At 45.1% G+C, this 27,351-nt stretch overlaps 1 protein-coding gene across 1 annotated transcript in view; it reads right to left on the bottom strand.

The window, feature by feature from the left end:
- Positions 1 to 27,351, bottom strand: part of LOC139229045 (zona pellucida sperm-binding protein 4-like) — a 52,622-nt gene that overhangs the window by 22,302 nt on the left and 2,969 nt on the right. The window contains exons 2-6 of the mRNA XM_070860707.1: positions 10,010 to 10,138; positions 2,223 to 2,401; positions 2,055 to 2,152; positions 1,906 to 1,975; positions 1,568 to 1,788 (exon numbers count right to left, since the gene is read on the bottom strand). Of these exons, the coding sequence (XP_070716808.1) occupies positions 1,568 to 1,788; positions 1,906 to 1,975; positions 2,055 to 2,152; positions 2,223 to 2,401; positions 10,010 to 10,138 (697 nt within the window). The remainder of the gene's footprint in view (positions 1 to 1,567; positions 1,789 to 1,905; positions 1,976 to 2,054; positions 2,153 to 2,222; positions 2,402 to 10,009; positions 10,139 to 27,351) is intronic.

The following is a 27,351-nucleotide window of genomic DNA, read 5'->3' as shown; positions in this document are numbered from 1 at the left end:
GAAGATGTCTTCACCTGGGGCAGCTGGAGCCACCTAGGCACACACTCCCAACGATGTTAAATAGGGTGATTAGTAATACTTCAGCCAGGTAGCTCCAGCTATCCCAGGCTAGGCAATGGGGGAGGGGTGCTTCAGTGGTGTGTGGGGCCAAGCTGTAAGCAAGACCCCCACACACTTCCACACACACACACCCGCTACGATGTTCCAGCACTCAAATGGTCTTCTTTCCTCCCCCCCACCGATACAACAAAGTCTTTCGGGGAATGCACCAAAACACACCCACCTGTCGAAGATTGTAGAAATGGCTCTCCCACCTTCCACACTGGATGGTGTTTTCTCAGGTTGTTCTTTTCCCCATCTCTCCAACTCTCTGTAGTAGTAATAAGTGATAAATTTTCTGCTCTCCTCCTCTCCCTCTGGACGTTGAATTGTAGTAAGCCAGCCCCTTCCTCCTCTTCCTGGGCTGGTCTCAGGGTTCACTCCAGGCCTTCCAGGCAGGAGCAAAGCAGACAAACTCCTTCTCTCACAGCAGCACAGCTCCAACTGAATAGGCCACGCCTCCAAAGCTCCACCATTGGTCCACAGATCCCTGAAAGTAGCAGGCCAGGTGGATAAGGTGGTTAAGAAGGCATATGGAATGCTTGACTTTATTGGCTGAGGCATGGAATACAAGAGCAGGGAGGTTATGCTTAAATTATATAATACTTTGGTTCAGCCACAGCCAGAGTACTGCGTGCAGCTCTGGTCACCATATTAGAGGAAGGACATGATTGCACGAGAGGGTGCAGAGGAGATTTACTAGGATGCTGCCTGGAATGGAGAATCTTCGTTCGGAGGACAGATTGGATAGGCTGGGTTTCTTCTCCTTGGAAGAAGGGAGGTGGAGAGGAGACCTCATCGAGGTGTACAAAATATTGAGAGGCCTGGACATAGACCCTTACTCTCCACTATTTCCATTGGTGGTGGGTGCTATTACAAGGGGGCATAATTAAGGTGGTTGTTGGAAGATGTAGAGGGGATTTGGGGGGGGCTTCTTTACACAGGATTATGGGGACCTGGAACTCGCTGCCTGGAAGAGTGAAGGGTGCAGAAACCCTCACCACTTTTAAGGTTGGATGGGCATTTGAAATGCCATAACCTACAGGGTTACAGACCTAGAGCTGGTAATTGGGAGTAGATGAGATGACCTTTTGTTGGTTGGCACAGATATAAATGGAAAGTACTGTAGGGAATAGAATATGGCCAGGTTGATCTCCTGGATGGGTCGGAGGGGAAATATCCCAGATTTTTCTTCCTAAATTGGCCTGGGTTTATGCTTTTTGCCTCTCCCAGCAGATCACATGGCTCCTGTTGGGGGTGGAGTGTAGATGATTAGTATGAGGGGTGTTGCAGTGGTGTGAGGCAGACTTGTTGGCTGGGTGCGCTTTGCCTTTCCATTATTGTTCATGGATTTGGATGTAACCTTTAAGGCTGCTGACGAAGGGCCGTGTGGCTTTGTTGGTCTGCGCAGACACGATGTGCTGAAATGGAATCCTTCTGCGCAGTAAATTTCTATCCTTTTCCTTACCCATCCACCAGGAGACTCCATTGCACCTCGTCGTTTGGGGCTGGGACGGGAGTTGCCCAGCAGGCATGCAACTTCAGGACAATCATTGGGTCTGTGCGCTCCTGGACACAGACCTCCACAAACACTGGGTCCTGAAGGATCCTCTGAATGGGGTAGTCACTATCCACATACCAAGAAGTGTAGTTAGCACCTGAAAGGTAGACACAAGAAGCAGTCAGTCCCTGCATGGATACATTGCCAGGGCTTCAGTCACCATCACCCAGGGCTCTTGTACCTTTGGCAATTCTCAGTTGCAGTTTCAGAATACCATCATCAGAAGCAGGAGATGGTGGGGGAGCCGTGTAAACTGTGACATTGATTTGCAAGCCAGTCTCTTTCCTCCCCTTGTACTGGCACTGGACATGCAGCCTGCAGAGAGACAATAGCAGCTGGAGCTTCATTCAGCAACATTCCCTCCAACCCCGACATCTCCCCACCATCCTCCTACCTGAAGGTGCTGTCCCGGGTTATTGAGCCCAGCTTCCCAGTCACAATCGTCCTCTTACCCAACACATCCGTTTCATACACCAAGGTTCCATTCTCCTCCTGCAATGGGAACACTGGTTAATAGGGAGCTGCTTGATTCACACAGAATGCCCAACCCTTCAATACTCACCCGCTTGGTCGAGCCACAAGAGGTAATGGGGAAGCGAAAGGTCACAAGCTGGGCAGTGGTTAGTTTAGGCCTGCATTCCACTTCTTGTCCATCTTTCACATACAGAGAGGACAGGTTGAGGGCAGGGCGGGTCAGGTTCTTGGAGATGACGATGATGAACTGACCATCCGCTGTGCATACTGCAAGAGAATTACAATTCAATGCCACTGCTCCCATTGATGTTCAGGGGCTTCTCATTAGTGGAGTAATCAGGGTCTCAGACCATAGACTGGAGGGACAGAGTCTCAAAAGCCACAAAACAGCTGGACCACCATACAATCCAAGTGGAAGCACAACCATTGACTGTGATTAGCAAGGCTGCATTTATAATATCTGGAGCAGGACGAGGCCATTCAGCCCCTTGGGTCCAGTTCGACCATTCAATGAGATCACGGCTCATCTGCGTCCTAACTCCATCCCTCTACCCATGGCTAGCAAAAACATAGATCAGATGTAAAAAAAAGTTAAGTTAGCATCGATGGCAGAGAGTTTTACATTCCCAGCACTCTGTGCCTGAAGAACTGTTTCCCACCTTTCCTCCTGAATGGCCTGGCTCGGATTTATGTCTCTTTGTTCTGGACACTCACGAGCAGAAAGTTTCTCCATCAACCCCGTCAGCTCCTTCCAAATCCTAAAAATCTCCCATTATCCATGTATATCCCAGGGTGCAATAGTGATTGGCCTGCTCAGGAGGGTTCTATACATTTGCTCTGCAAAGGTGCTCTCAAACACCATGAAAGTGGTTCTGATCTTGCAATAGAAATTCTACTGCATGCAAAGTCAAATCCAAGTGATGCCCATTTAGAATTAGGCAGTAAACAGCAGATATTTGCTTCCCTAAAATACAGCTCTACAAATACCTCCTCCTCAGGAGGAAGCAAGAAATTAGACAGAGTCTAATTAAAGAAACAGATTCTAAATCTGTGCAAGTTAGACATTATGCCCCATCCAGTCACAGGTCTCATTTGCTCATTCTAGCAGATCCTCCATTCACTCCAAATAGGCCCCATTCCTCCCATCACCATCCATCCAACCCCCAGAAAACAGAGCACCAAACAGTGGAATCCAAAGAACTGTAGTGTAGGCCTCCAATAATTAGAATCACCTTTCCTCTCACTACACAGGGGGGCAAAGGCAGAATTTTATTAAAAAACTGCTCCCTGTAAGAGCACTGTTAACTGTTCATCATATATTTAGTCGAGGGGAATCCATATTCTCAATAATTGCCCATCCTAATCCAGGAACACAGCTGACCAATGAAGTACTGCAGACTCCCAACACAGCACACCACCAATTCTACTCAAAGGGCAACTTCACTTCCAATGTCCCTTCACCAAGTGAATCAACCTTCAAGACCAAACTTGCTCCAGCCATCAAATCTACATGGTGTACTACAGGTTTGAGATCGACAGCCAGAGTATTAATGGACCATTAGTATACAAGAACATAACATGAAACAGGAGGAGCAGGCCATATGGCCCCTCAAGCCTGCTCTGTCATTCAATAAGATCATGGCTGATCTGATCATGGACTCAGCTCCACTCCCCTTATCTAAGAAACTGTCTATTTCTGTCTTAAATTTATTTAATGTCCCAGCTTCCACAGCTCTGAGGCAGCAAATTTCAGAGATTCACAACCCTCAAGAAATTTCTACTCATCTGTTTTAAATGGGTGGCCCCTTATTCTAAGATCAGGCCCTCTAGTTCTAGTCTCCCCCACTAGTGGAAACATCCTCTGCATCCACCTTGTCAAGCCCCCTCAATCATATGTTTCAATAAGATGACCTCTCATTCTTCTGAATTCCAATGAGTAGAGGCCTAACCTACTCAACCTTTCCTCATTAGTCAACCCCAGAATCAACCTAGTGAACCTTCTTTGAACTGCCTCCAAAGCAAACATATCCTTTTGTAAATATAGAAACCAAAACTGCAAGCAGTATTCCAGGTGTGACCTCACCAATACCCTGTACAGCTGTAACAAGACTTCCCTGCTTTTACACTCTTTGCAATAAAGGCCAAGATTTCATTGGCGAGCCGGATTACTTGCTGTACCTGTTTCATGCACAAGTACTCCCAGGTCCCACTGTACTGCAGCATTTAGCAATCTTTCTCCATTTAAATAATAACTTGCTCTTTGATTTTTTTTTCTGCTAAAGTGCACGACCTCACTTTCCCACATTTTACTCCATCTGCCAAATTTTTGCCCACTCATTTAGTCTATGTCCTTTTGCAGATTTGTTGTGTCCTCCTCAATTTGCTTTTCCTCCCATCTTTGTATCGTCAGCAAACTTGGCAATGTCACTCAGTCCCTTCCTCCAAGTGGTTAATGTAGATTGTAAATAGTTGGGACCCAGTACTGAACCCTGCAGCACCCCACTCATTACTGATTGTCAACCAGAGAATGAACCATTTATCATGACTTCTGTTTGCCAGCCAATCTTCTATCCATGCTAATATATTACCCCCACCCCCGTGAACTTTTATCTTGTGCAGTAACCTTGTGTGGCACCTTATCAAATGTCTTAGAAACATAGAAAATAGGTGCCGGAGTAGGCCATTCGGCCACTCGAGCCTGCACCACCATTCAATATCATGGCTGAACATTCGCCTCAGTACCCCTTTCCTGCTTTCTCTCTATACCCCTTGATCCCTTTAGCCATAAGGGCCATATCTAACTCCCTCTTCAATATATCCAATAACCTGGCATCAACAACTCTCTGTGGTACAGAATTGCACAGGGTAACAACTGAGTGAAGAAGTTTCTCCTCATCTCAGTCCTAAATGTCTTACCCCTTATCCTAAGACAGTGTCCCCTGGTTCTGGACTTCCAACATCAGGAACATTCTTCCTGCATCGAACCTGTCCCGTCCCATCAGTAACTTATACGTTTCTATGAGACCCCTCTCACCCTTCGACACTCCAGTGTATAAAGGCTACAGTTGGTCCAGTCTCATTCGAGGGATGGCTGAACTGATGTCAGTCTGGTGAGCCTTTGCTGCACTCCCTCAATTGCAAGAGTGTCCTTCCTGAGATTAGGAGACCAAAACTGAACACAATATTCCAGGTGAGGCCTCACCAAGGCCTGTACAATTGCAGTAAGACCTCCCTGCTCCTATACTCAAATCCCCTAACTATGAAGGCCAACATGCCATTTGCCTTCACCTGCATGCCAACTTTCAATGACTGATGAACCACGACACCCAGGTCTCATTGCACCTCCCCTTTTCCTAATCTGCCGCCATGCAGATAATATTCTGCCTTCATGTTTTTGCCACCAAAGTGGATAATCTCACATTTATGCACATTATACTGCGTCTGCCATGCTTTTGCCCACTCACCTAACTTGTCCAAATCATCCTGCAGCCTCTTAGCATCCTCCTCACAGCTCACACCCCCACCCAGTTTAGTGTCATCTGAAAATTTGGAGATATTCCATTAATGATTTGGACGAAGGAATGGAGTGTATTTTGTAAAGAGCTGGGGTCCCAGCACTGAGCCATGCAGCACTCCAATAGTCACTGCCTCCAATTCCAAAAGGACCCATTTATCCTGACTGCTTCCTCTCTGCCAACCAATTCTCGATCCACGCCAATACCATGTGCTTTAATTTTACAAAACAATCTCTGATGTGCGACCTTGTCAAAGGCCTTTTGAAAGTCCAAATACACCTCTACTGGTTCTCTCTTGTCCACTACTAGTTACATCCTGAAAAAATTCAAGATTTGTCAAGCATGATTTCCCTTTCATAAATCCATGCTGACTTGGACCGATCGGGTCACTACTTTCCAAATTTGCTGCTATTTCATCCTTAATAATTGATTTCAACATTTTCCCCACTACTGATGTCAGGCTAACTGGTCTATAATTACTAGTTTTCTCTCCCTCCTTTTTTGAAAGTGGTGTTACATCAGCTACCCTCCAGTCCATAGGAACTGATCCAGAGTCGATAGACTATTGGAAAATGACCACCAATGCATCCACTATTTCTAGTGCCACTTCCTTAAGTATTCTGGGATGTAGACAATCAAGCCCCGGGGATTTATCAGCCTCCAATTTCCACAACACAATTTTCCACCTAATAAGGATATCCTTCAGTTCCTCCTTCTCACTAGACCCTCGGTCCCCTAGTACATCCAGAAGGTTATTTGTGTCTTCCTTCATGAAGGCAAAACCAAAGTATTTGTTCAATTGGTCTGCCATTTCTTTGTTCCCCATTATAAATTCACCTTAGTCTGACTGCAAGGGACCTATGTTTGTCTTCACTAATCTTTTTCTCTTCACATATCTATAGAAGCTTTTACACAGTCAGTTTTTAAGTTCCTGGTGAGCTTCCTCTCGAACTCTATTTTCCCCACCCTAATTAAACCCTTGGTCCTCCTCTGCTGAATTCTAAATTTCTCCCAGGCCTCAGGTTTGCTGCTTTTTCTGGCCAATTGATATGCCTCTTCCTTGGATCTAACACTATCCTTAATTTCTGTTGTTAGCCACGGTTGAGCCACCTTCCCAGTTTTATTTTTACTCCAGACAGGGATGTACAATTGTTGAAGTTCATCCATGTGATCTACAAATGTTTGCCATTGCCTATCCACCAGCAACCCTTTAAGTATCGTTTGCCAGTCTATTCTCACTAATTCACTCCTCATGCTGTTGAAGTTAGCTTTCCTTAAGTTCAGGACCCTTGTTTCTGAATTAACTGTCGCTCTCCATCTTAATAAAGAATTCTACCTTGTTATGGTCACTCTTCCCAAGGGGCCTCGCACAACAATATTGCTAATTAGTCCCTTCTCATTACACATCACCCAGTCTAGGATGGCCAGCTCTCTAGTTGGCTCCTCAACATATTGGTCAAGAAAACCATCCCGAATACACTCCAGGAAATCCTCCTCCACTGCATTGCTTCCAGTTTGGTTAGCCCAATCTATATCTAAATTAAAGTCATCCATGATAACTGCTGTACCTTTATTGCACACATCCCTTATTTCTTGTTTGCTGCTGTCCCCAACCCCACGACTACTGTTTGGTGGTCTGTACACAACTCTCACCAGCAATTTCTGCCCTTTGGTATTCCGTAGCTCCACCCATACCGATTCCACATCATCCAAGCCAATGTCCTTCCTTACTTTTGCATTAATTTCCTCTTTAACCAGCAACACCACCCCACCTCCCTTCTGTCTATCCTTCCCAAAATGTTCAATACCCCTGGATGTTGAGTTCCCAGCCTTGGTCACCCTGGGGCCATGTCTGTGATGCCAATTACACCATACCAATTAACTGCTATCTGCACAGTTAATTCGTCCACCTCATTTCAAATACTCTTCACATTGAGGCACAGAGGCTTCAGGCTTGTCTTTGACACACTTTGCCCCTTTAGAATTTTGTTGTAATGTGGCCCTTTGTTTGTTGCCTTGGGTTTCTCTGCCCTCCACTTTCACTATTCTCCTTTCTATCTTTTGCCTCTGTCTCCCTTTTATTTACCTCTGCCTCCCTGCATAGGTTCCCACCCCCCTACCATATTAGGTTAACTTCTCCCAAACAGCACTAGCCTTCTGGAAGTCCAAATACACCACATCCACTGTTTTCCCCCTTTATACACCCTGTTCGTTACATCCTCAAAGAATTCCAGCAAATTTGTCAAACATGACTTCCCCTTCATAAATCCATGCAGACTCTGCCTGACCAAATTTTGCTTTTCCAAATGTCCTGCTACTGCTGCTTCTTTAATAATGGACTCCAACATTTTCCCAACCACAGATGTTAGGCGAACTGGTCTATAGTTTCCTGCTTTTTGTCTGCCTCCTTATTTGAATAGGGGTGTTACATTTGCAGTTTACAATTTGGTGGGACCTCCCCAGAATCCAGGGAATTTTGGTAAATTACAACCAATGGACCCACAACCTCTGCCGCTATTTCATTTAAGACCCTGGTGTCATGTATGCATGTTAATGTATGAACTGTAACACTAGTCCACTGAACGCACCTTCACCTTGTATACACTATACCTGTACCACCAGAGGGTGCTGCTGCTGGAGACCTATGGGTCACCTGTACACTGCAGGTAACCAAGTATAAAAAGGAGCTCACCTCTTGGTGTCCTCACTCTAGGAGCTGCAATAAAGGACTAAGGTCACTACAGTTCAAGTACTATACCCTTACCTCATGAAGTCATTACTAGTGTGCTTGCATATACCACACCTAGGATGAAAGCCATCAGGTCCAGAGGATTTATCTCCCTTTGATCCCATTATCTTACTGGAGTACCATCTCCTTAGTAATTGTGCTGTGTTAAGTTCCTCCCCACCATAGCCCCTTGACAATCCACTGTTGGAATGTTGTTCATGTCCGCTACCGTGAAAACTGAGGAACTCTAAACAAGTATTTTGTGCCATGTCCATCTCCTCCATTACTAATTTCCCAGTCTCAGCCTCCAAAGGATGAACATTTACTTTAGCTATTCTTTTTCTATACCGATAGAAACTCTTGCTGTTTATATTTTGCACTGGTTTACTTTCAAAATTCATCTTCCCTTTAGTATTTTTTTTTAAAATGTAGTCATTCTTTTCTGGCTTTTAAAAGCTTCCCAATCTTCTGTCCTCCCACTAGTTTTGCCCACTTTTTAAAAAACACCCTTTATTTCTTTAGTGAGCGACAGATGGCTCTCTTTCCTCCTTACTGGAATATATTGAGAAATGTGAAATATATAAATGTACACCACTGTTCATCAATCATCCTACACTTCAATCTTTCTTCCTAGTCCACGTAAGCCAACTCTGCCCTCATACCTCCATAGTATCCTTTATTTAAGCTTAGTACTCTGGTTAGAGATAAAACTCTCATCCTCCATCTGAATTTGAAATTCAATCATGCCATGATCACTCATTCCAAGGGGATCCTTTACCAGGAGATTGTTTGTTAATCCTGTCTCATTACACAGGACCAGATCTAAGGTAGCCTGGCCCCTGGTTGGTTCCATTACATACTGCTCAAGGAACCCATCCCTTACACACTCAAATGAACCCTTCAAGGCTACCCTGACCAATTTGATTTGTCCAATCAATATGGAGGTTAAAAAAAAAAATCACCCATGATTATTGCTGTTCCCTTTTTATATGCCCCCACTGTTTCCTGGTTTATCCTCCAACCAACAGAGTTATTACTGTTAAGGGGCCGAAAGACTACACCCACCAGTGACTTTTTCCCCTTATTCCTTATCCCAACCCAAACTGTTGCAACATCCTAATCCTTTGAGCAATATCTCACGATTGCAGAAATTCCATCCTTCACCAATACAGCTATCCCATCTCCTTTTCCTTTTTCTGACCTTCCGGATTGTCAATAACCACATGATTAAGGGATAGCAATAGGACCACTCATAGTAGACTTTCAGCAGCAGGTTACCTTACCATAAGTGAAGCAAAGTAGACACTATTCCTTCAGTGAGCAATACTCACATACCGAGTTAATTCCTTCCAACAGCCCGACCCTGAGCTATGGACACCTGCCTTCAATATGACGGAGGAACAGCCATGCACCTTGATGTTGTATGGAGTCCATTACAATAGCACACACTAAGCTCAATCCGCTTCACTCTGGACACCACGGGGAGTTGGGTCCACAGACATGTCCAGCCTTCTCCATTACACACAGAGAGACAGTAACAGGTGGGGGATCATTGCCTGACCTACACACTTGCATTCTCCCCCATCCCCACAAGCATTCCCTGGAGAATGGGCTGGAGGAGCGCTTTGTTACCTGGGCTGTTCCTCAGACTGTAGAAGCAGGGATGGACATTCGGGCTCCACGGGTCAAAGCAGCAACCCTGGCTGGTGCAGTCGGCACAGTGAATCCCCGGGTGGCCACACTCAAATCTCCAGCCTGGGTCTGTTGGACAAACATCATCTCCGAGAAACAATGGCTGGGCTGGGGGTAAGGAGAGACCGGCCAAGAGGCAGAGAAACAAGCAACCACCCAATGTCCTATCCCGGTTACTACAAGCAGGAGAATAATCTGTTCCAACACCAAGCCGTTTAATGGCCGGGCTCCGAGTGCGACACGGAATTGGGAGCCAATCCGGCTGGGCCGGGTTCATCTTCCCATGGGTTACTTGGGAAGGTATTTTGCATTTTGGATAAGCTCTGTCTGTCAGCCTATCTCCGCTGGTTCCCAAGGCTCAGTCTTCCATTCCTGTTGCAACTGGCCCTCGGGCCCATTGCACTCACTTTTTCTGCTCCAGTGTCAGAAGTTGTGCCTGGACCCTCCCTGCAGGGTTTGAATGTAGGCTGATCTATAATGGCTCCACATTCTCCATGGTGTAGTGCGGCACTGCCACCAGGCTAAGTGAGACAGACTAAGGACAGATCTAGTGGTCCAAAGCTGGGTAATACCAGAGGCTATGGACCTTCAGCAGCAGCAGGATTGTAGAGCACACAATATTTAACCTTGACCTCACTCCTTGATCACCAAGAAGCCAGGAGAATAACCCTGCTTCAATGCAGGTGTACCAGAGTGAGCCAGGGGCAGCACGAGGAATCTCGTAGAATGAGATACCAACCCAGCCAAGGTATCATTATATCGCGCCTCTCCTGATCTCAGGATGGCCCAAAGCACTTCACAGCCAATGAGGTAGTTTGGAAGTGTAGTCAATGTTGTAATGTAGGAATATTGAATGTCCTAACTCATCCAGATATGTAAAATTATATATATATAGATAAATCCCTGCCTGCTGAACTCAAAAGCAGTAAGGTGTAGACACACTATGTGGACAAGCCAGCAACTAACAGGAGGAGAAGTCGCCCTCAACATCCCCATCCTCAGCCATGGTGGAGCCCAGCACTGAATGCAAGATACAAGGCTGAGATGTTTGCAAATGTCTTCAGTCAAAAGTGCCAGGTGGATGATCCTACTTGGCCTTCTCCCGAGGTCTCCATCATGGTAGATATCAGTGTCCAACCAATCAAGTTCTGGCCACAGGATATTAAGAATCAGCTGCGTGCACTGGGCCCTGACAACATCCTGGGTGTAATGCTGAAGCCCTGTGCACCAGAGCTAGTCACTGTCCTCACCAAGCTGTTCCAGTACAGCCATGACACTTGCATCTACACAACATGGCGTAAAATTGCCCAGCTATGAACTATGTACAATACACAGCCCAATACTGCTCTATAAGCCTCCTCCAAATCATCAGTAAAGTGAAGGAAGGAGTCATTAATATTGCCACCAAGATAAAACCCACTCCCTGACGCTCAGCTGGGGTCCCACCAGAAGAATGGTGAGAGCATCATTGCCACAAGAACTGTGGTGGTTCAGTAAGGCCCATCAGCACCTTCTCAGGGCATCGAGGGAGAAGCAATAAATGCAGCCTTGACAGAGTTATCCACATCCCAAGAACAAATAGATTTTAATTCCTTTCTCCTGTGGTCAGTGGGTGGTGCAGGTCTGTCTCCCAAGACCGAGGTAGACTTCCTGTGTTATCTGTTGTGACCAAGGCAGTGTGGAATAGAAGGACGTTTTGCAGGAATGCTTTGTATACCAGAAGGAGATCTTTGTGATTAATAATTTGTTTGATTGTCAATGCCAACAGAAACAGATTTGATGAGCCATGGTACAGATAAAGATCACATGTACGTGCACTTTGCAAAACTGAAAGAATCGTAAAGCATATGAGATCATACCATGTTTAAATGACCAAGTATCACAAGGTATTTACAGCACAGAAAGAGGCCATTCGGTTGGCAGGTCTATGCCGGTGTTTATGCTCCACACGGCCCTCCCGCCCCTCGACATCTAATCCCATCAATGTTTCCTTCTATTCCTTTCTCCCTCATTTGCTTATCTAGCTTCCCCTTGAATGTATCGATGATATTCACCGCAACTACACCCTGTGGTAGCAAGTTCCACATTCTAACCAGTTTCTCCTGAATTCCCGATTGGATTTATTAGTGACTAATTTAGAACTAGTTATCGTTTTGCCCACAAGTGGAAACACCGTCTCTGCATCTACCCTATCAAACCATTTCCTAATCTTGAAGACCTCTATCAGGTCACCCCTCAGTATTTTTAGAGACAAGAGCCTCAGTCTGTTCCATCTTTCCTGATGGGTCTAACCTCTCAGTTCTGGTATCATTCTAGTAAATCTTTATAAGAACATAAGAACATAAGAATTAGGAACAGTAGTAGGCCATCTAGCCCCTTGAGCCTGCTCCGCCATTCAACAAGATCATGGCTGATCTGGCCGTGGACTCAGCTCCACTTACCCGCCCGCTCCCCATAACCCTTAATTCCCTTATTGGTTAAAAATCTATCTATCTGTGATTTGAATACATTCGATGAGCTAGCCTCAACTGCTTCCTTGGGCAGAGAATTCGACAGATTCACAACCCTCTGGGAGAAGAAATTCCTTCTCAACTCGATTTTAAATTGGCTCCCCCGTATTTTGAGGCTGTGCCCCCTAGTTCTAGTCTGCCCGACCAGTGGAAACAACCTCTCAGCCTCTAACTTGTCTATCCCATTCATTATTTTAAATGTTTCTGTAAGATCACCCCTCATCCTTCTGAACTCCAATGAGTAAAGACCCAATATACTCAATCTATCATCATAAGGTAACCCCCTCATCTCCGGTATCAGCCTAGTGAATCATCTCTGTACCCCCTCCAAAGCTAGTATATCCTTCCTTAAGTAAGCTGACCAAAACTGCACACAGTACTCCAAGTGCGGCCTCACCAATACCCTCTACAGTTGCAGCAGGACCTCCCTGCTTTTGTACTCCATCCCTCTCGCAATGAAGGCCAACATTCCATTCGCCTTCCTGATTACATGCTGCACCTGCAAACTAACTTTTTGGGATTCATGCTTTTAGGTCCCTCTGCACTGCAGCATGTTGTAATTTCTCCCCATTCAAATAATATTCCGTTTTACTCTTTCCCCCCCCACAAGGTGGATGACCTCACATTTTCCAACATTGTATTCCATCTGCCAAACCTTAGCCCATTCGCTTAACCTATCTAAATCTCTTTTCAGCCTCTCTGTGTCCTCTACACAACCCGTTTTCCCACTAATCTTTGTGTCATCTGCAAATTTTGTTACACTACACTCTGTCCCCTCTTCCAGGTCATCTATGTATGTTGTAAACAGTTGTGGTCCCAGCATCGATCCCTGTGGCACACCACTAACCACCGATTTCCAACCCAAAAAGGACCCATTTATCCCGACTCTCTGCTTTCTGTTAGCCAGCCAATTCGCGATCCATGCTAATACATTTCCTCTGACTCCGCGTATCTTTATCTTCTGCAGTAACCTTTTGTGTGGCACCTTATCGAATGCCTTTTGGAAATCTAAATACACCACATCCATCGGTACACCTCGATTCACCATGCTTGTTATATCCTCAAAGAATTCCAGTAAATTAGTTAAACATGATTTCCTCTTGATGAATCCATGTTGCATCTGCTTGATTACACTATTCCTATCTAGATGTCCCGCTATTTCTTCCTGAATGATAGCTTCAAGCATTTTCCCCACTACAGATGTTAAACTAACAGGCCTATAGTTAACTGCATTTTGTCTGCCCCCTTTTTTAAACAGGGGCGTTACGTTAGCTGCTTTCCAATCCGATGGTACCTCCCCAGAGTCCAGAGAATTTTGGTAGATTATAACGAATGCATCTGTTATAACTTCTGCCATCTCTTTTAATATCCTGGGATGCATTTCATCAGGACCAGGGGACTTGTCTACCTTGAGTCCTATTAGTCTGTCCAGCACTACCCCCCTAGTGATAGTGATTATCTCAAGGTCCTCCCTTCCCACATTCCCGTGACCAGCAATTTTTGGCATGGTTTTTGTGTCTTCCACTGTGAAGACCGAAGCAAAATAATTGTTTAAGGTCTCAGCCATTTCCACATTTCCCATTATTAAATCCCCCTTCTCATCTTCTAAGGGACCAACATTTACTAAAGTCACTCTTTTCCATTTTATATATTGGTAAAAGCTTTTACTATTTGTTTTTATGTTTTGCGCAAGTTTACTTTCGTAATCTATCTTTCCTTTCTTTATTGCTTTCTTAGTCATCCTTTGCTGTTGTTTAAAATTTTCCCAATCTTCTCGTTTCCCACTAAACTTGGCCACCTTATACACATTGGTTTTTAATTTGATACTCTCCTTTATTTCCTTGGTTATCCATGGCTGGTTATCCCTTCTCTTACCGCCCTTCTTTTTCACTGGAATATATTTTTGTTGAGCACTATGAAAGAGCTCCTTAAAAGTCCTCCACTGTTCCTCAATTGTGCCACCATTTAGTCTGTGTTCCCAGTCTACATTAACCAACTCTGCCCTCATCCCACTTTAGTCCCCTTTGTTTAAGCATTGAACGCTCGTTTGCGACACTACTTCCTCACCCTCAATCTGTATTACAAATTCAACCATACTGTGATCACTCATTCCGAGAGGATCTTTTACCAGGAGATCGTTTATTATTCCTGTCTATTACACAGGACCAGATCTAAGATAGCTCCCTTGCAGGTTCTGTAACAGACTGTTCTAAGGAACAATCCCGTATGCATTCAAGGCTACCCCGTGCGATTTGATTTGACCAATCGATATGTAGGTTAAAATCCCCCATGATTACTGCTGTTCCTTTTTTACATGCCTCCATTATTCCCTTGATTATTGTCCGCCCCACTGTGAAGTTATTATTTGGGGGCTGATAAACTACGCCCACCAGTGACTTTTTCCCCTTACTATTTCTAATCTCCACCCACAATGATTCAACATTTTGTTCATTAGAGCCAATATCATCTCTCACAACTGCCCTGATATCATCCTTTATTAACAGAGTTATCCCACCGCCTTTCCCTTCTTGTCTAACTTTCCGAATTGTCAGATACTCCTGTATGTTTAATTCCCAGTCTTGGCCACCCTGCAACCATGTTTCTGTAATGGCCTCCAAATCATACCTATTTGTAATGATTTGTGCCGTCAACTCATTTACTTTATTTTGAATGCTGCATGCGTTTAGGTAGAGCGTTTTAATACTAGTTTTTAAACCATGATTTTTAGTTTTGCCCCCTCCTGCAGCCCCTTTATATTCATACATATTGTCCCTTCCTATCACCTTGCGGTTTACACTTACCCCAGTGCTACTCTGCTCTGTTGCCTCCTGCCTTTTGCATTCTTTCTTAAGGTCCTGTTCATCTGAGCTCTCATCCACTTTAACTAGCTCAGAGCCCTCTCCTGGGTTCCGAATACTCCTCGCATTGAGGCACTGAGCTTTCAGGCTTGCCTTTTTATTACACTTTGATCCTTTAGAATTTTGCTGTACAATGGCCCTTTTTGATTTTTGCCTTGGATTTCTCTGCCCTCCACTTTTCGTCATCTCCTTTCTGTCTTTTGCTTCTGTCTCCATTTTGTTTCCCTCTGTCTCCCTGCATTGGTTCCCATCCCCCTTCCAGATTAGTTTAACTCCTCCCCAACAGCACTAGCAAACACTCCCCCTAGGACATTGGTTCCTGTCCTGCCCAGGTGCAAACCGTCCGCTTTGTACTGGTCCCACCTCCCCCAGAACCGGTTCCAATGCCCCAGGAATTTGAATCCCTCCCTGCTGCACCACTGCTCAAGCCACGTATTCATCTGAGCTATCCTGCGATTCCTACTCTGACTAGCACGTGGCACTGGCAGCAATCCCGAGATTACTAGTTTTGAGGTCCTACTTTTTAATTTACCTCCGAGCTCCTTAAATTCGTCTCGTAGGAACTCATCTTTTTTTTACCTATATTGTTAGGACCAATGTGCACCACGACAACTGGCTGTTCACCCTCCCTTTTCAGAATGTCCTGCACCCGCTCCGAGACATCCTTGACCCTTGCACCAGGGAGGCAACATACCATCTTGGAGTCTCGGTTGCGGCCGCAGAAACGCCTATCTATTCCCCTTACAATTGAATCCCCTATTACTATTGCTCTCCCAATCTTTTTCCTGCCCTCCTGTGCAGCAGAGCCAGCCATGGTGCCATGAACTTGGCTGCTTCTGCCCTCCCCTGATGAGTCATCCCTCTCAACAGTACTCAAAATGGTGTAACTGTTTTGCAGGGGGATGACCGCAGGGGGCCCCTGCACTACCTTCCTGCTCTTCCTGATGGTCTTCCATTCCCTATCTGGCTGTGGACCTTTCACCTGCGGTAAGACCAACTCGCTACATATGCTACTCACGTCATTCTCAGCATCGTGGATGCTCCAGAGTGAATCCACCCTCAGCTCCAACTCTGCAAAGCGGACCGTCAGGAGCTGGAGGCGGATACACTTCCCGCACACGGAGTCGTCAGGGACACCGGAAGTGTCCCTGAGTTCCCACATGGTACAGGAGGAGCACATCACGTGATCGAGATCGCCTGCCATGAATTAACCCTTAGATACATTTAATTTGGCGACAACACTGTTAACAGGTTATTTATTGATATAAAAAAGAAAAAGAAAAGCTACTCACCAATCACCAGCCAATCAGTTACCCCTTTGGCTGTGATGTCACCTTTTGATTCCTTTCTACTTCTTTTTTGCTTTATTGCACCTTCTCCAGTGCCTCTATATTATTTTTATAATATGGAGACCAGAACTTTTCACAATACACCCATTGCGGTCTATCTAAGATTCTATACAAGTTTAACATAACTTCTCTGCTTTTTAATTCTATCCCTCGAGAAATGAACCTCAGTGCTGTGTTTGCTTTTGAATGGCCTGATTAACCTGCATGGCTACTTTTAGTAATCTATGTATCTGTCCTCAAGATCCCTCTGCCCCATTTACACATGTATTTCCCAATGAGTACGTGGCCTTCTTATTCTTCCTACCAAAATATATTACTTCACACTTATCATTATTGAAGTTAATTTGCAAATTACACGCGCGTTCTGCAAGTTTATTAATGTCTTGCTGTATTTCTCGCAGGCCTCCTCTGTATTAACTACACCCTCTAATTTGGTGTCATCCGCAAATTTTGAATTTGTACTTTCAATTCCCAAATCCAAATCATTTACATAAATGGTGTATAACAGCGGTCCCAACACTGATTCCTGTAGAACACCACTTTGCACTATTTGCCAATCTGAGTAACTACCTTGAACCCCTACTCTCTGTTTTGTGTTTTGCATTTTGTAGCCAGCTTGATATCCATTCTGCTACTTGATCCCTGACTCCACATATTCAGACCTTATCAAAGGCTTTTTGGAAATCCAAATATATTACATCTACTGCATTACCCTTATCTACACTTTCTATTATTCTTCAAAGAATTCAGTATGTTTGGTCTAGCATGACCATCCTTTTTGGAATTTGTATTGGCTACTTTTTATTATATTTACAGTTTCTCGATGTTTTCTATTTCCTCTTTGATTAAGGATTCCTTTATCTTTCCTACTTTAAGCTAATTGGTCGATCGTTCCCAGGGCTTATATTCTCTCCCTTTCTTTATACAAAAAGGAATCACGTTAGCTGTCTGCCAGTCCTCTATTCCTTTAACTAATGAATTTATATATATATATGTAATATATGCATAGATTTTACATATCTGGATGAGGACATTCAGCATACAACACAAGAGTGAGTATTCTTCAAAAGTACTTCATTGATGTGAAGTGCATTGGGACATCCTGAGAACATGAAAGGTGCTATATCAATGCAAGTCTTTCTTTCCCTAAATATATAACTATATCGTGTTACACATTTAGACTCTGCTATGTGCAAGAACTATTGAGATCGATCCTTGGCTGGTCACTGAGCCCAAACAGAGTCAGTGTACAATGGTCAATGGTCAAAGCCTGGCAGTGTAAGCTGCTCGAATGGTTGGGAGTTCATGGTGGTGTTGAATGGGTGGTTAAGCAAACAATAATTTTCTCACAAACTTTCTGGACAAAATATTAAAGTGAGAGCTCGGCCATTCAGGATTGAAACCAGGAATCGCTCTTGCATAAAGGGGAGTGAAATTGGAACTCTCTCCTCCAAAAGGCTGTGGATTTTAGCTCAAATGAAATTTTAAAAACTGGGATCAATAGATTTTTATTCGGTCAGGGGATCAATGGATATGGAGCAACGGTGGGTAAATAGAGTTGAGGTACAGATCAGCTGTGATAGAAACATTGAAATTTTCAGTGCAGAAGGAGACCATTTCAGCCCATTATGTCCGCGCCGCACGACAAAGAGCCGCACGGCCCTCGGTCAGCAGCCCTGAAGGTTACAGATAAACCTACGAACAATGAACAATGGCAAAAAGGTAAAGAGCACCCAGTCCACCTCACACAACTGCGACAGCCTTTATACTGAAACATTCTACACTCCACCCCAACCGGAGTCATGTGATCTCCTGGGAGAGTCAAAAACCAGATAAAAACCTAGCCCAATTTAGGGAGAAAACAAATCTGGGAAAATTCCTCTCCAACCCCTCCAGGTGATTGAAACTAGTCCAGGAGATCACCCTGGCCGTATTCAATTCCCTGCAGTACTTACCATTATATCTGCTCCGACTAACAAAAGGTCATCCAGTCTGATCCCAATTACCAGCTCTAGGTGCATAACTCTGCAGGTTGCTGCGCTTTAAGTGCCCATCCAACCATCTCTTAAAAGTGGTGAGGGTTTCTGCATCCACCACTCTTCCAGGCAGTGAATTCCAGATCCCCACAACCCTCTGTGTAAAGATGCCCGCACTCATATCCCCTCAAAACCTTCCACCAACTGCCTTAAAACAATGCAACCTCATAATAGACCCCTCCACCAATGGAAATAGACCCTTACAATCCATTATGTCCAGGCCCCTTAAAATTTTGTACACCTCAATGAGGTCTCCTCTCAACCTCCTCTGTTGCAATGAGAACAAACCCAACCTATCCAATCTGTCCTCATAACTAAGATTCTCCATTCCAGGCAGCATCCTAGTAAATCTCTTCAGCACCCTCTCTAGTGCAATCACGCCCTTCCTGAAATACGACGACCAGAACTGCATGCATACTCCAGCTGTGGACTAACCAAAGTATTATAAAATTTAAGCATAACCTCCCTGCTATGCCTCGGCCAATAAAGGCAAGCATTCCGTATGCCTTCTTAACCACTTTATCCACCTGGCCTGCTACTTTCAGGGATCTGTGGACAAGCACTCCAAGGTCCCTTTGTTCATCTACATTATTAAATGGCCTACCGCTTAATGTGTATACCCTTTCCTTATTACCTCTCAAATTGCAATACCTCACTCTTCTTGGAATTAAATTCCATTTGCCACTGCTCTGCCCACCTGACCAGTAGATTGATGTCCTGCTGCAGCCCATGACTTTCCTCTTCATTATCAACCACACAGTCAATTTTAGTGTTGTCTGCAAACTTCTTAATCATATTCCCTATATTCAAATCTAAATTGTTGATATATACCACAAAAAACAAGGGACCCAGTACTGAGCCCTGCGGAACTCCACTGGAAACATCCTTCCAGTCACAAAAACATCCATCTAATTGAATGGCGGACAGGTCCGAGGGGCTGAATAGCCCCCTCCCGTTCCTTTGGTATCCAGGAGGGGAACATGTGGAAATGGAGGTGAAGTGAACCACAGGAAGGTATGGCTTCCATTTGGTGCTTCCCAACCTCCAAGTACCGTCCCTCTGTTAGCCATTCAGTAATGGCCAGTTGGCCTACAGCTGTTTTGACCATTTGTTTGTGCTGGGAGGGGTTGAGTTGCACTCCCACTGGAGTATGCAACTTGTGGCTCAGAGCAAGACTTTAGCTCAGTGGGAGCATTCCCTCCTCGGAGTCAGAAGGTGAAGGGTTCGAACCCTAATCCAGACAATACCGGTGAGTGGAGACAGAGCTCTGGCTCTGAATTCTGGGCTGGCATCCAGCGGGATAATCGCAAACCCTCTCATTGTATGGGTTGGGGGGGCCCCATTAGCATTCTGGAGAGGGAGGGTGAACAGCCAGTTGTCGTGGTACATGTAGGTACCAACGATATCGGTAAGAAGCGGGAAGAGGTCCTACAAGCTGAATTTAGGGAGCTAGGAGTTAAATTAAAAAGTAGGACCTCAAAGGCAGTAATCTCTGGATTGCTACCGGTGTCATGTGCTAATCAGAATAAAGGGAGCAGGATAGTTAGAATAAAAACGAGGCTTGAGCAGTGGTGCAAGAGGGAGGGATTCAAATTCCTGGGACATTGGAACCAGTTCTGGGGGAAGTGGGACCTGTGCAAAAGGGACGGTCTGCACTTGGGCAGGACTGAAACTGATGTCCTGGGGGTAACATTTGCTAATGCAGTTCAGTAGTATTTAAACTAATATGGCAGGGGGATGGGAACCTATGCAGTGAGATAGGGCGCAGTAATATGGAGGTAGAAACAGATGGTAGAAAGATAAAAAGTAATAGTGGAAGGCCGAGTAAACAAAGGCAAGAAATAAAAAGGGCCACACTACATCATAATTCTAAAAGGACAAAGGGTGTTAAAAAAAACAAGCCTGAAGGCTTTGTGTCTTAATGCAAGGAGTATCCGTAATGAGGTGGATGAAATAACTGTGTAAATAGATGTTAACAGATATGATGTGATTGGGATTACAGAGACGTGGCTCCAGGATGATCAGGGCTGAGAACTCAACATCCATGGCTATTCAACATTCAGGAAGGATAGAATCAAAGGAAAAGGAAGTGGGGTAGCATTGCTGGTTAAAGAGGAGATTAATGCAATAGTTAGGAAAGACATTAGCTTGGATGATGTGGAATCGATATGGGTAGAGCTGCAGAACACCAAAGGGCAAAAAACTTTAGTGGGAGTTGTGTACAGACCTCCAAACAGTAGTAGTGATGTTGGGGAGGGCATCAAACAGGAAATTAGAGGTGCATGCAATAAAGGTGCAGCAGTTATCATGAGTGACTTTAATATGCATATAGATTGGGCTAAGCAAACTGGAAGCAATACGGTGGAGGAGGATTTCCTGGAGTGCATAAGGGATGGTTTTCTAGACCAATATGTCGAGGAACCAACCAGGGGGGAGGCCATCTTAGACTGGGTGTGTGTAATGAGAGAGGATTAATTAGCAATTTTGTTGTGCGAGGCCCCTTGGGAAAGAGTGACCATAATATGGTGGAATTCTACATTAGGCTGGAGAATGAAACAGTTAATTCAGAGACCATGGTCCAGAACTTAAAGAAGGGTAACTTTGAAGGTATAAGGCGTGAATTGGCTAGGATAGATTGGTGAATGATACTTAAGGGGTTGACAGTGGATGGGCAATGGCAGACATTTAGAGACCGCATGGATGAACTACAACAATTGTACATCTCTGTCTGGCGTAAAAATAAAAAAGGGAAGGTGGCTTTACCGTGGCTATCAAGGGAAATCAGGGATAGTATTAAAGCCAAGGAAGTGGCATACAAATTGGCCAGAAATAGCAGTGAACCCAGGGACTGGGAGAAATTTAGAACTCAGCAGAGGAGGACAAAGGGTTTGATTAGGGCAGGGAAAATAGAGTACGAGAGGAAGCTTGCAGGGAACATTAAGACGGACTGCAAAAGTTTCGATAGATATGTAAAGAGAAAAAGGTTAGTAAAGACAAACGTAGGTCCTCTGCAGTCAGAATCGGGGAAGTCATAACGGGGAACAAAGAAATGGCAGACCAATTGAACAAGTACTTTGGTTCGGTATTCACTCAGGAGGACACAAACAACCTTCCGGATATAAAAGGGGTCAGAGGGTCTAGTAAAAAGGAGGAACTGAGGGAAATCCTTATTAGTCAGGAAATTGTGTTGGGGAAATTGATGGGATTGAAGGCCGATAAATCCCCAGGGCCTGATGGACTGCATCCCAGAGTACTTAAGGAGCTGGCCTTGGAAATAGCGGATGCATTGACAGTCATTTTCCAACATTCCATAGACTCTGGATCAGTTCCTATGGAGTGGAGGGTAGCCAATGTAACCCCACTTTTTAAAAAAGGAGGGAGAGAGAAAACAGGGAATTACAGACTGGTCAGCCTGACATCGGTAGTGGATAAAATGATGGAATCAATTATTAAGGATGTCATAGCAGCGCATTTGGAAAGAAGTGACATGATAGGTCCAAGTCAGCATGGATTTGTGAAAGGAAAATCATGCTTGACAAATCTTCTGGAATTTTTTGAGGATGTTTCCAGTAGAGTGGACAAGGGAGAACCAGTTGATGTGGTGTATTTGGACTTTCAGAAGGCTTTCGACAAGGTCCCACACAAGAGATTAATGTGCAAAGTTAAAGCACATGGGATTAGGGGTTGTGTGCTGACGTGGATTGAGAACTGGTTGGCAGACAGAAAGCAAAGAGTAGGAGTGAATGGATACTTTTCAGAATGGCAGCAGTGACTAGTGGGGTACCACAAGGTTCTGTGCTGGGGCCCCAGCTGTTTACATTATACATTAATGATTTAGATGAGGGGATTAAATGTAGTATCTCCAAATTTGCGGATGACACTAAGTTGGGTGGCAGTGTGAGCTGTGAGGAGGATGCTATGAGGCTGCAGGGTGACTTGGATAGGTTAGGTGAGTGGGCAAATGCATGGCAGATGAAGTATAATGTGGATAAATGTGAGGTTATCCACTTTGGTGGTAAAAACAGAGAGACAGACTATTATCTGAATGGTGACAGATTAGGTAAAGGGGAGGTGCAATGAGACCTGGGTGTCATGGTACATCAGTCATTGAAGGTTGGCATGCAGGTGCAGCAGGAGGTTAAGAAAGCAAATGGCATGTTGGCCTTCATAGCGAGGGGATTTGAGTACAGGGGCAGGGAGGTGTTGCTACAGTTGTACAGGGCCTTGGTGAGGCCACACCTGGAGTATTGTGTACAGTTTTGGTCTCCTAACCTGAGGAAGGACATTCTTGCTATTGAGGGAGTGCAGCGAAGGTTCACCAGACTGATTCCCGGGATGGCGGGACTGACCTATCAAGACTGGATCAACTGGGCTTGTATTCACTGGAGTTCAGAAGAATGAGCGGGGATCTCATAGAAACGTTTAGAATTCTGATGGGTTTAGACAGGTTAGATGCAGGAAGAATGTTCCCAATGTTGGGGAAGTCCAGAACCAGGAGTCACAGTCTAAGGATAAGTGGTAAGCCATTTAGGACCGAGAGGAGGAGCAACTTCCTCACCCAGAGAGTGGTGAACCGGTGGAATTCTCTGCCACAGAAAGTTGTTGAGGCCAATTCACTAAATATATTCAAAAAGAAGTTAGATATAGTCCTTACTACTAGGGGGATCAAGGGGTATGGCGAGAAAGCAGGAATGGGGTACTGAAGTTACATGTTCAGCTATGAACTCATTGAATGGCGGTGCAGGCTCGAAGGGCCAAATGGCCTACTCCTGCACCTATTTTCTATGTTTCTATGTTTCTATAAAACCCTCCCGCCGTACAGGACTAACTCCCCCATCGGCTGCGATAAAGATCGTTACGGCCATGTCACTGCCGGCAAGACTGTTAATCAGCCTGCGATTCCTTCCACTATTTCACGAGGGAAGGGTATGAAGATATGAAAACTACCACAGCTTTCTAGCTGTGATAACTAGAGAGAAAAGGTAGGTTGTTTCAGCTGGAAATGGATACCTCTCCATTGTGTTCTGTATGCACCTGTTTCCAGGCACAATGCAAAGGGACAAGGGGCAGAGATCTGCTCCAGTTGTGCGGCCCGCTTTCATAGTCCTGTTGTCGAAGCTGTGGGACCCTGGCTCTCACCGACATGCCACCTGCACCGGGTCCTCCTCCTAACAAGCCTGAGCCCAATCGCAGGTGCCAGGGATGCCCAGCACAAGCCCACATGGTCTCAATCACCCGAACCTGGAGTCAGGCACACTTCTGAGGAACTCTGTCCCTCTTGTGCCCGAGTGGGAGGAGGAAATGCCGCGTTTTATCTGAACTGGAGAAGCAGACGAGCTCCTATCTCAGACTGGCCCAGACACACTGATGGGAGAGAACAGAGGACCATCAAGTGTCAGACATTTGATCCCTGCCCTACTCACACCATGCTCACTGTGAGCTCCAGAACCACTGGTGGTGATGTTAACCCAACCAGTCAGGCAGGGAACGGGCGGATTGGGGACAGCCACCTGCTCTGCACCCTCCGACTTTGGTCAATGATGAGTAAAGTCAGGCACTGTGCAAAAATAGGCATCCTACCCGAACCCGCCCGTTTCCCACCCTCCGGCTCAGATTAAGATCCCCCCACTATCACATCAAACTGGACACTGTGTGATGCTGCAGACTGAGATCATCAACATCACACCTCCCCATTCACCTCCCCCTGCACTGCCCTCCCCGTGGTGTGGTTTTACTCAGCCTTTGTCCCAACACACAGCTTAGATCATCCAGCACCTTGAAGACCTCACAATCTTTTTAATTAAAATATCCATTCACGGGGAACGGGAGCAGAGTGGCTATGTTACTGGGCTCGTAATCCAAGGGCCTGGACTGATGATCTGGAGATGTCAGTTCAAATCCCACCACGGCAGCTGGGGAATTTAAATTCAATTAATTAAATACATCTGGAATAAAAAGCTATTGTCAGTAGTGGTGACCATGAAACTACTGGATTGTCGTAAAAACCCAACTGGTTTACTGTGGGGGTATCTAGAACTAGGGGGTGTAGTTTCAGAATAAGGGGGCGCCCATTTAAAAGGGAAATGAGGAGGAATTTCTTCTGAGTTGTGAATCTCTGGCATTCTCTGCCCCTGTGGAAGGTGGGTCATTGAATATATTTACGTTGTAGAGAGACAGATTTTTGAAGGATAAGTGAGTCAAGGGTTATGGGCAGCGGGCAGGGAAGTGGAGTTGAGACCAAGATCGACCAGCCATGACCTTATTGAATGGCGGAGCAGGCTCGAGGGGCCGAATGGCCTACTCCTGCTCCTATTTCTTATGTATGTCCTTTAGAGAAGGAAATCCGCCATCCTTAGCCAGTCTGGCCTGTATGTGACTCCAGACCCACAGCAATGTGGTTAACTGCCCAGCAAGCCACTCAGTTATAGGGATGGGCAATAAATGCTGGTCCTGCCAGCAGTGCCCACATCCCAGAAACAAAGAAAATAAAGTTATTAAATCAACGTTATACTGTCTGAGTATCATCATAAGCGGTCCCACGTACCGAGGATAACTTGCTTTCACGCCAAAAATGGATGAGTTCACAGGATGAGTATGTAGCATCATCGGCCAACAGTCTGTTGTTTTCCTCAATCTCCCCACCCAGACCCCCACACACCTTTAAATGGACCTCCCACCTCGTCTTTCGGGATTTGACAGCTTGCTGCTCAGAAAAGAAACCTATTTCTCTCTCTGCACATTTTGTTGGGAGTAGTTCTGTAGCTCCAAGTTATTTCAATAATTATTTTAGCTTTATTTTCAGTGGGTTTTCTTTTTATGCAGAGTAGACAGCAAGGCAGTGTGGCTATAGAAGGGCTCGGACAATGGTGAGGCAAGTCCTGGCAGTGGGACGGGCCTGGGAGATGGGGCGGGCAGGAAGGGCAATGGGTAGACCAGTACTTGCAGTTGCGACCTCCAATAATTTCTATCAGGAAGCAGTGGGGGAGGGAGAGATGGGGCAGGCACCCAGCCCAGGAAACGGGTCATATCATAGCCCTCTGACCGTCAGCTCCGAGATAGATCCGGGAAGGGAGCGGTAGAATCAGAGTGATGTTTTACTAGGGATGAGAATGTTGTGTTGCCTTGCTTTATTATCCTAAAGTGATTCAGGCAAGTGTTGCAAAAATGTATTTGTATAGTGCCTTACATGTAGTAACATGTCCCACGGTGTTTCAAAGATATATTCCAGTGAGAAAGAAAGACTCTAAGAGAAGGATGAACCATCCGTGGCTAACTCAGGAAGTAAAGGATGGTAACAAATTGAAACAAAAGCATACAATGTTGTGAAGGACAGTGGAAGGCCAGAGGATTGGGAAATGTTTAGAAACCAGCAAACGACGACTAAAAAAATGGTAAAGAGAGAGAAGATAGCTTGAGAGTAAATAACAAGAAATATAAAAAACAGGCAGTAAGAGATTCTATAGGTATATAAACAGGAAGTGAGTAGCTAAAGTAAACATTGCTCCCTTAGAGGATGAGACTGGGGAATTAATAGGAAATGGCAGAGACTTTGAACAAATATTTTGTATCGGGCTTCACGGTAGAATACACTAAAAGCATCTTAATTGATAATCAAAGGGCTATGGATGGGGGGGACTTAAAACAATCACTGTCACTAGAGAAAACGTACGAGGCAAACTAATGGGACTCAAGGTGGACAAGTCCCCTGGACCTGATGGCCTGCAACCTAGGGTCTTAAAAGAGGTGGCTGCAGAGATAATAGATGCATTGGTTGTAATCTACTAAAATTCCCTGGATTTTGGAGAGGTCCCAGCGGACTGGAAAACCGCAAATGTAATGCCCCTATTTAAGAAAGGAGGAAGACAGAAAGCAGGAAACTATAGACCAGTTAGCCTAACATCTGTCATTGGGTAAATGCTGGATTCAATCTTTAAGGAAATAGTAGCAGGACATTTAGAAAATCATAATGCAGTCACGCAGAATCAGCATGGTTTTATGAAAGGGAAATCTTGGTTTGACAAAGTTGCTGAAGTTCTTTGAAGATGGAACGAGCAGGGTGAATAAAGGGGAACCTGTAGATGTCGTGTATTTGGATTTCCAGAAAGCATTCGATAAGGTGCCACATAAGAACATAATAGGAGCAGGGGAAGGCGACTTGACCCCTCGAGCCTGCTCCACCATTCAATAAGATCATGGCTGATCTGATCATGGACTCAGCGCTCCCCATAATCCTTTACTACATTATCACTCAAAAATCTGTCTATCGCCACCTTAAATATATTCAATGACCCAGCCTCCACAGTTCTCTGGGGGAGAGAATTCCATGGAGTTACAATATTGAGAGAATATCTCATCTCAGTTTTAAATGGGCAGCCCTTTATTCTGAGACTATGTCCCCCAGTTTTAGCTTCCCCTATGAGTAGAAATATGCTCTCTGCAACCACCTTGTTGAGCCCCCTCATTATCTTATGGGTTTCAATAAGATCACCTCCCATTCTTCTAAACTCCAATGTGTATAGGCCCAACCAA

The sequence above is a fragment of the Pristiophorus japonicus genome, chromosome 18 (assembly GCF_044704955.1).
Source record: "Pristiophorus japonicus isolate sPriJap1 chromosome 18, sPriJap1.hap1, whole genome shotgun sequence".
Taxonomy (NCBI): domain Eukaryota; kingdom Metazoa; phylum Chordata; class Chondrichthyes; family Pristiophoridae; genus Pristiophorus; species Pristiophorus japonicus.
The sequence above is the reverse complement of the archived record's forward strand: the minus strand, read 5'-3'. Positions and strand labels throughout refer to the sequence as shown.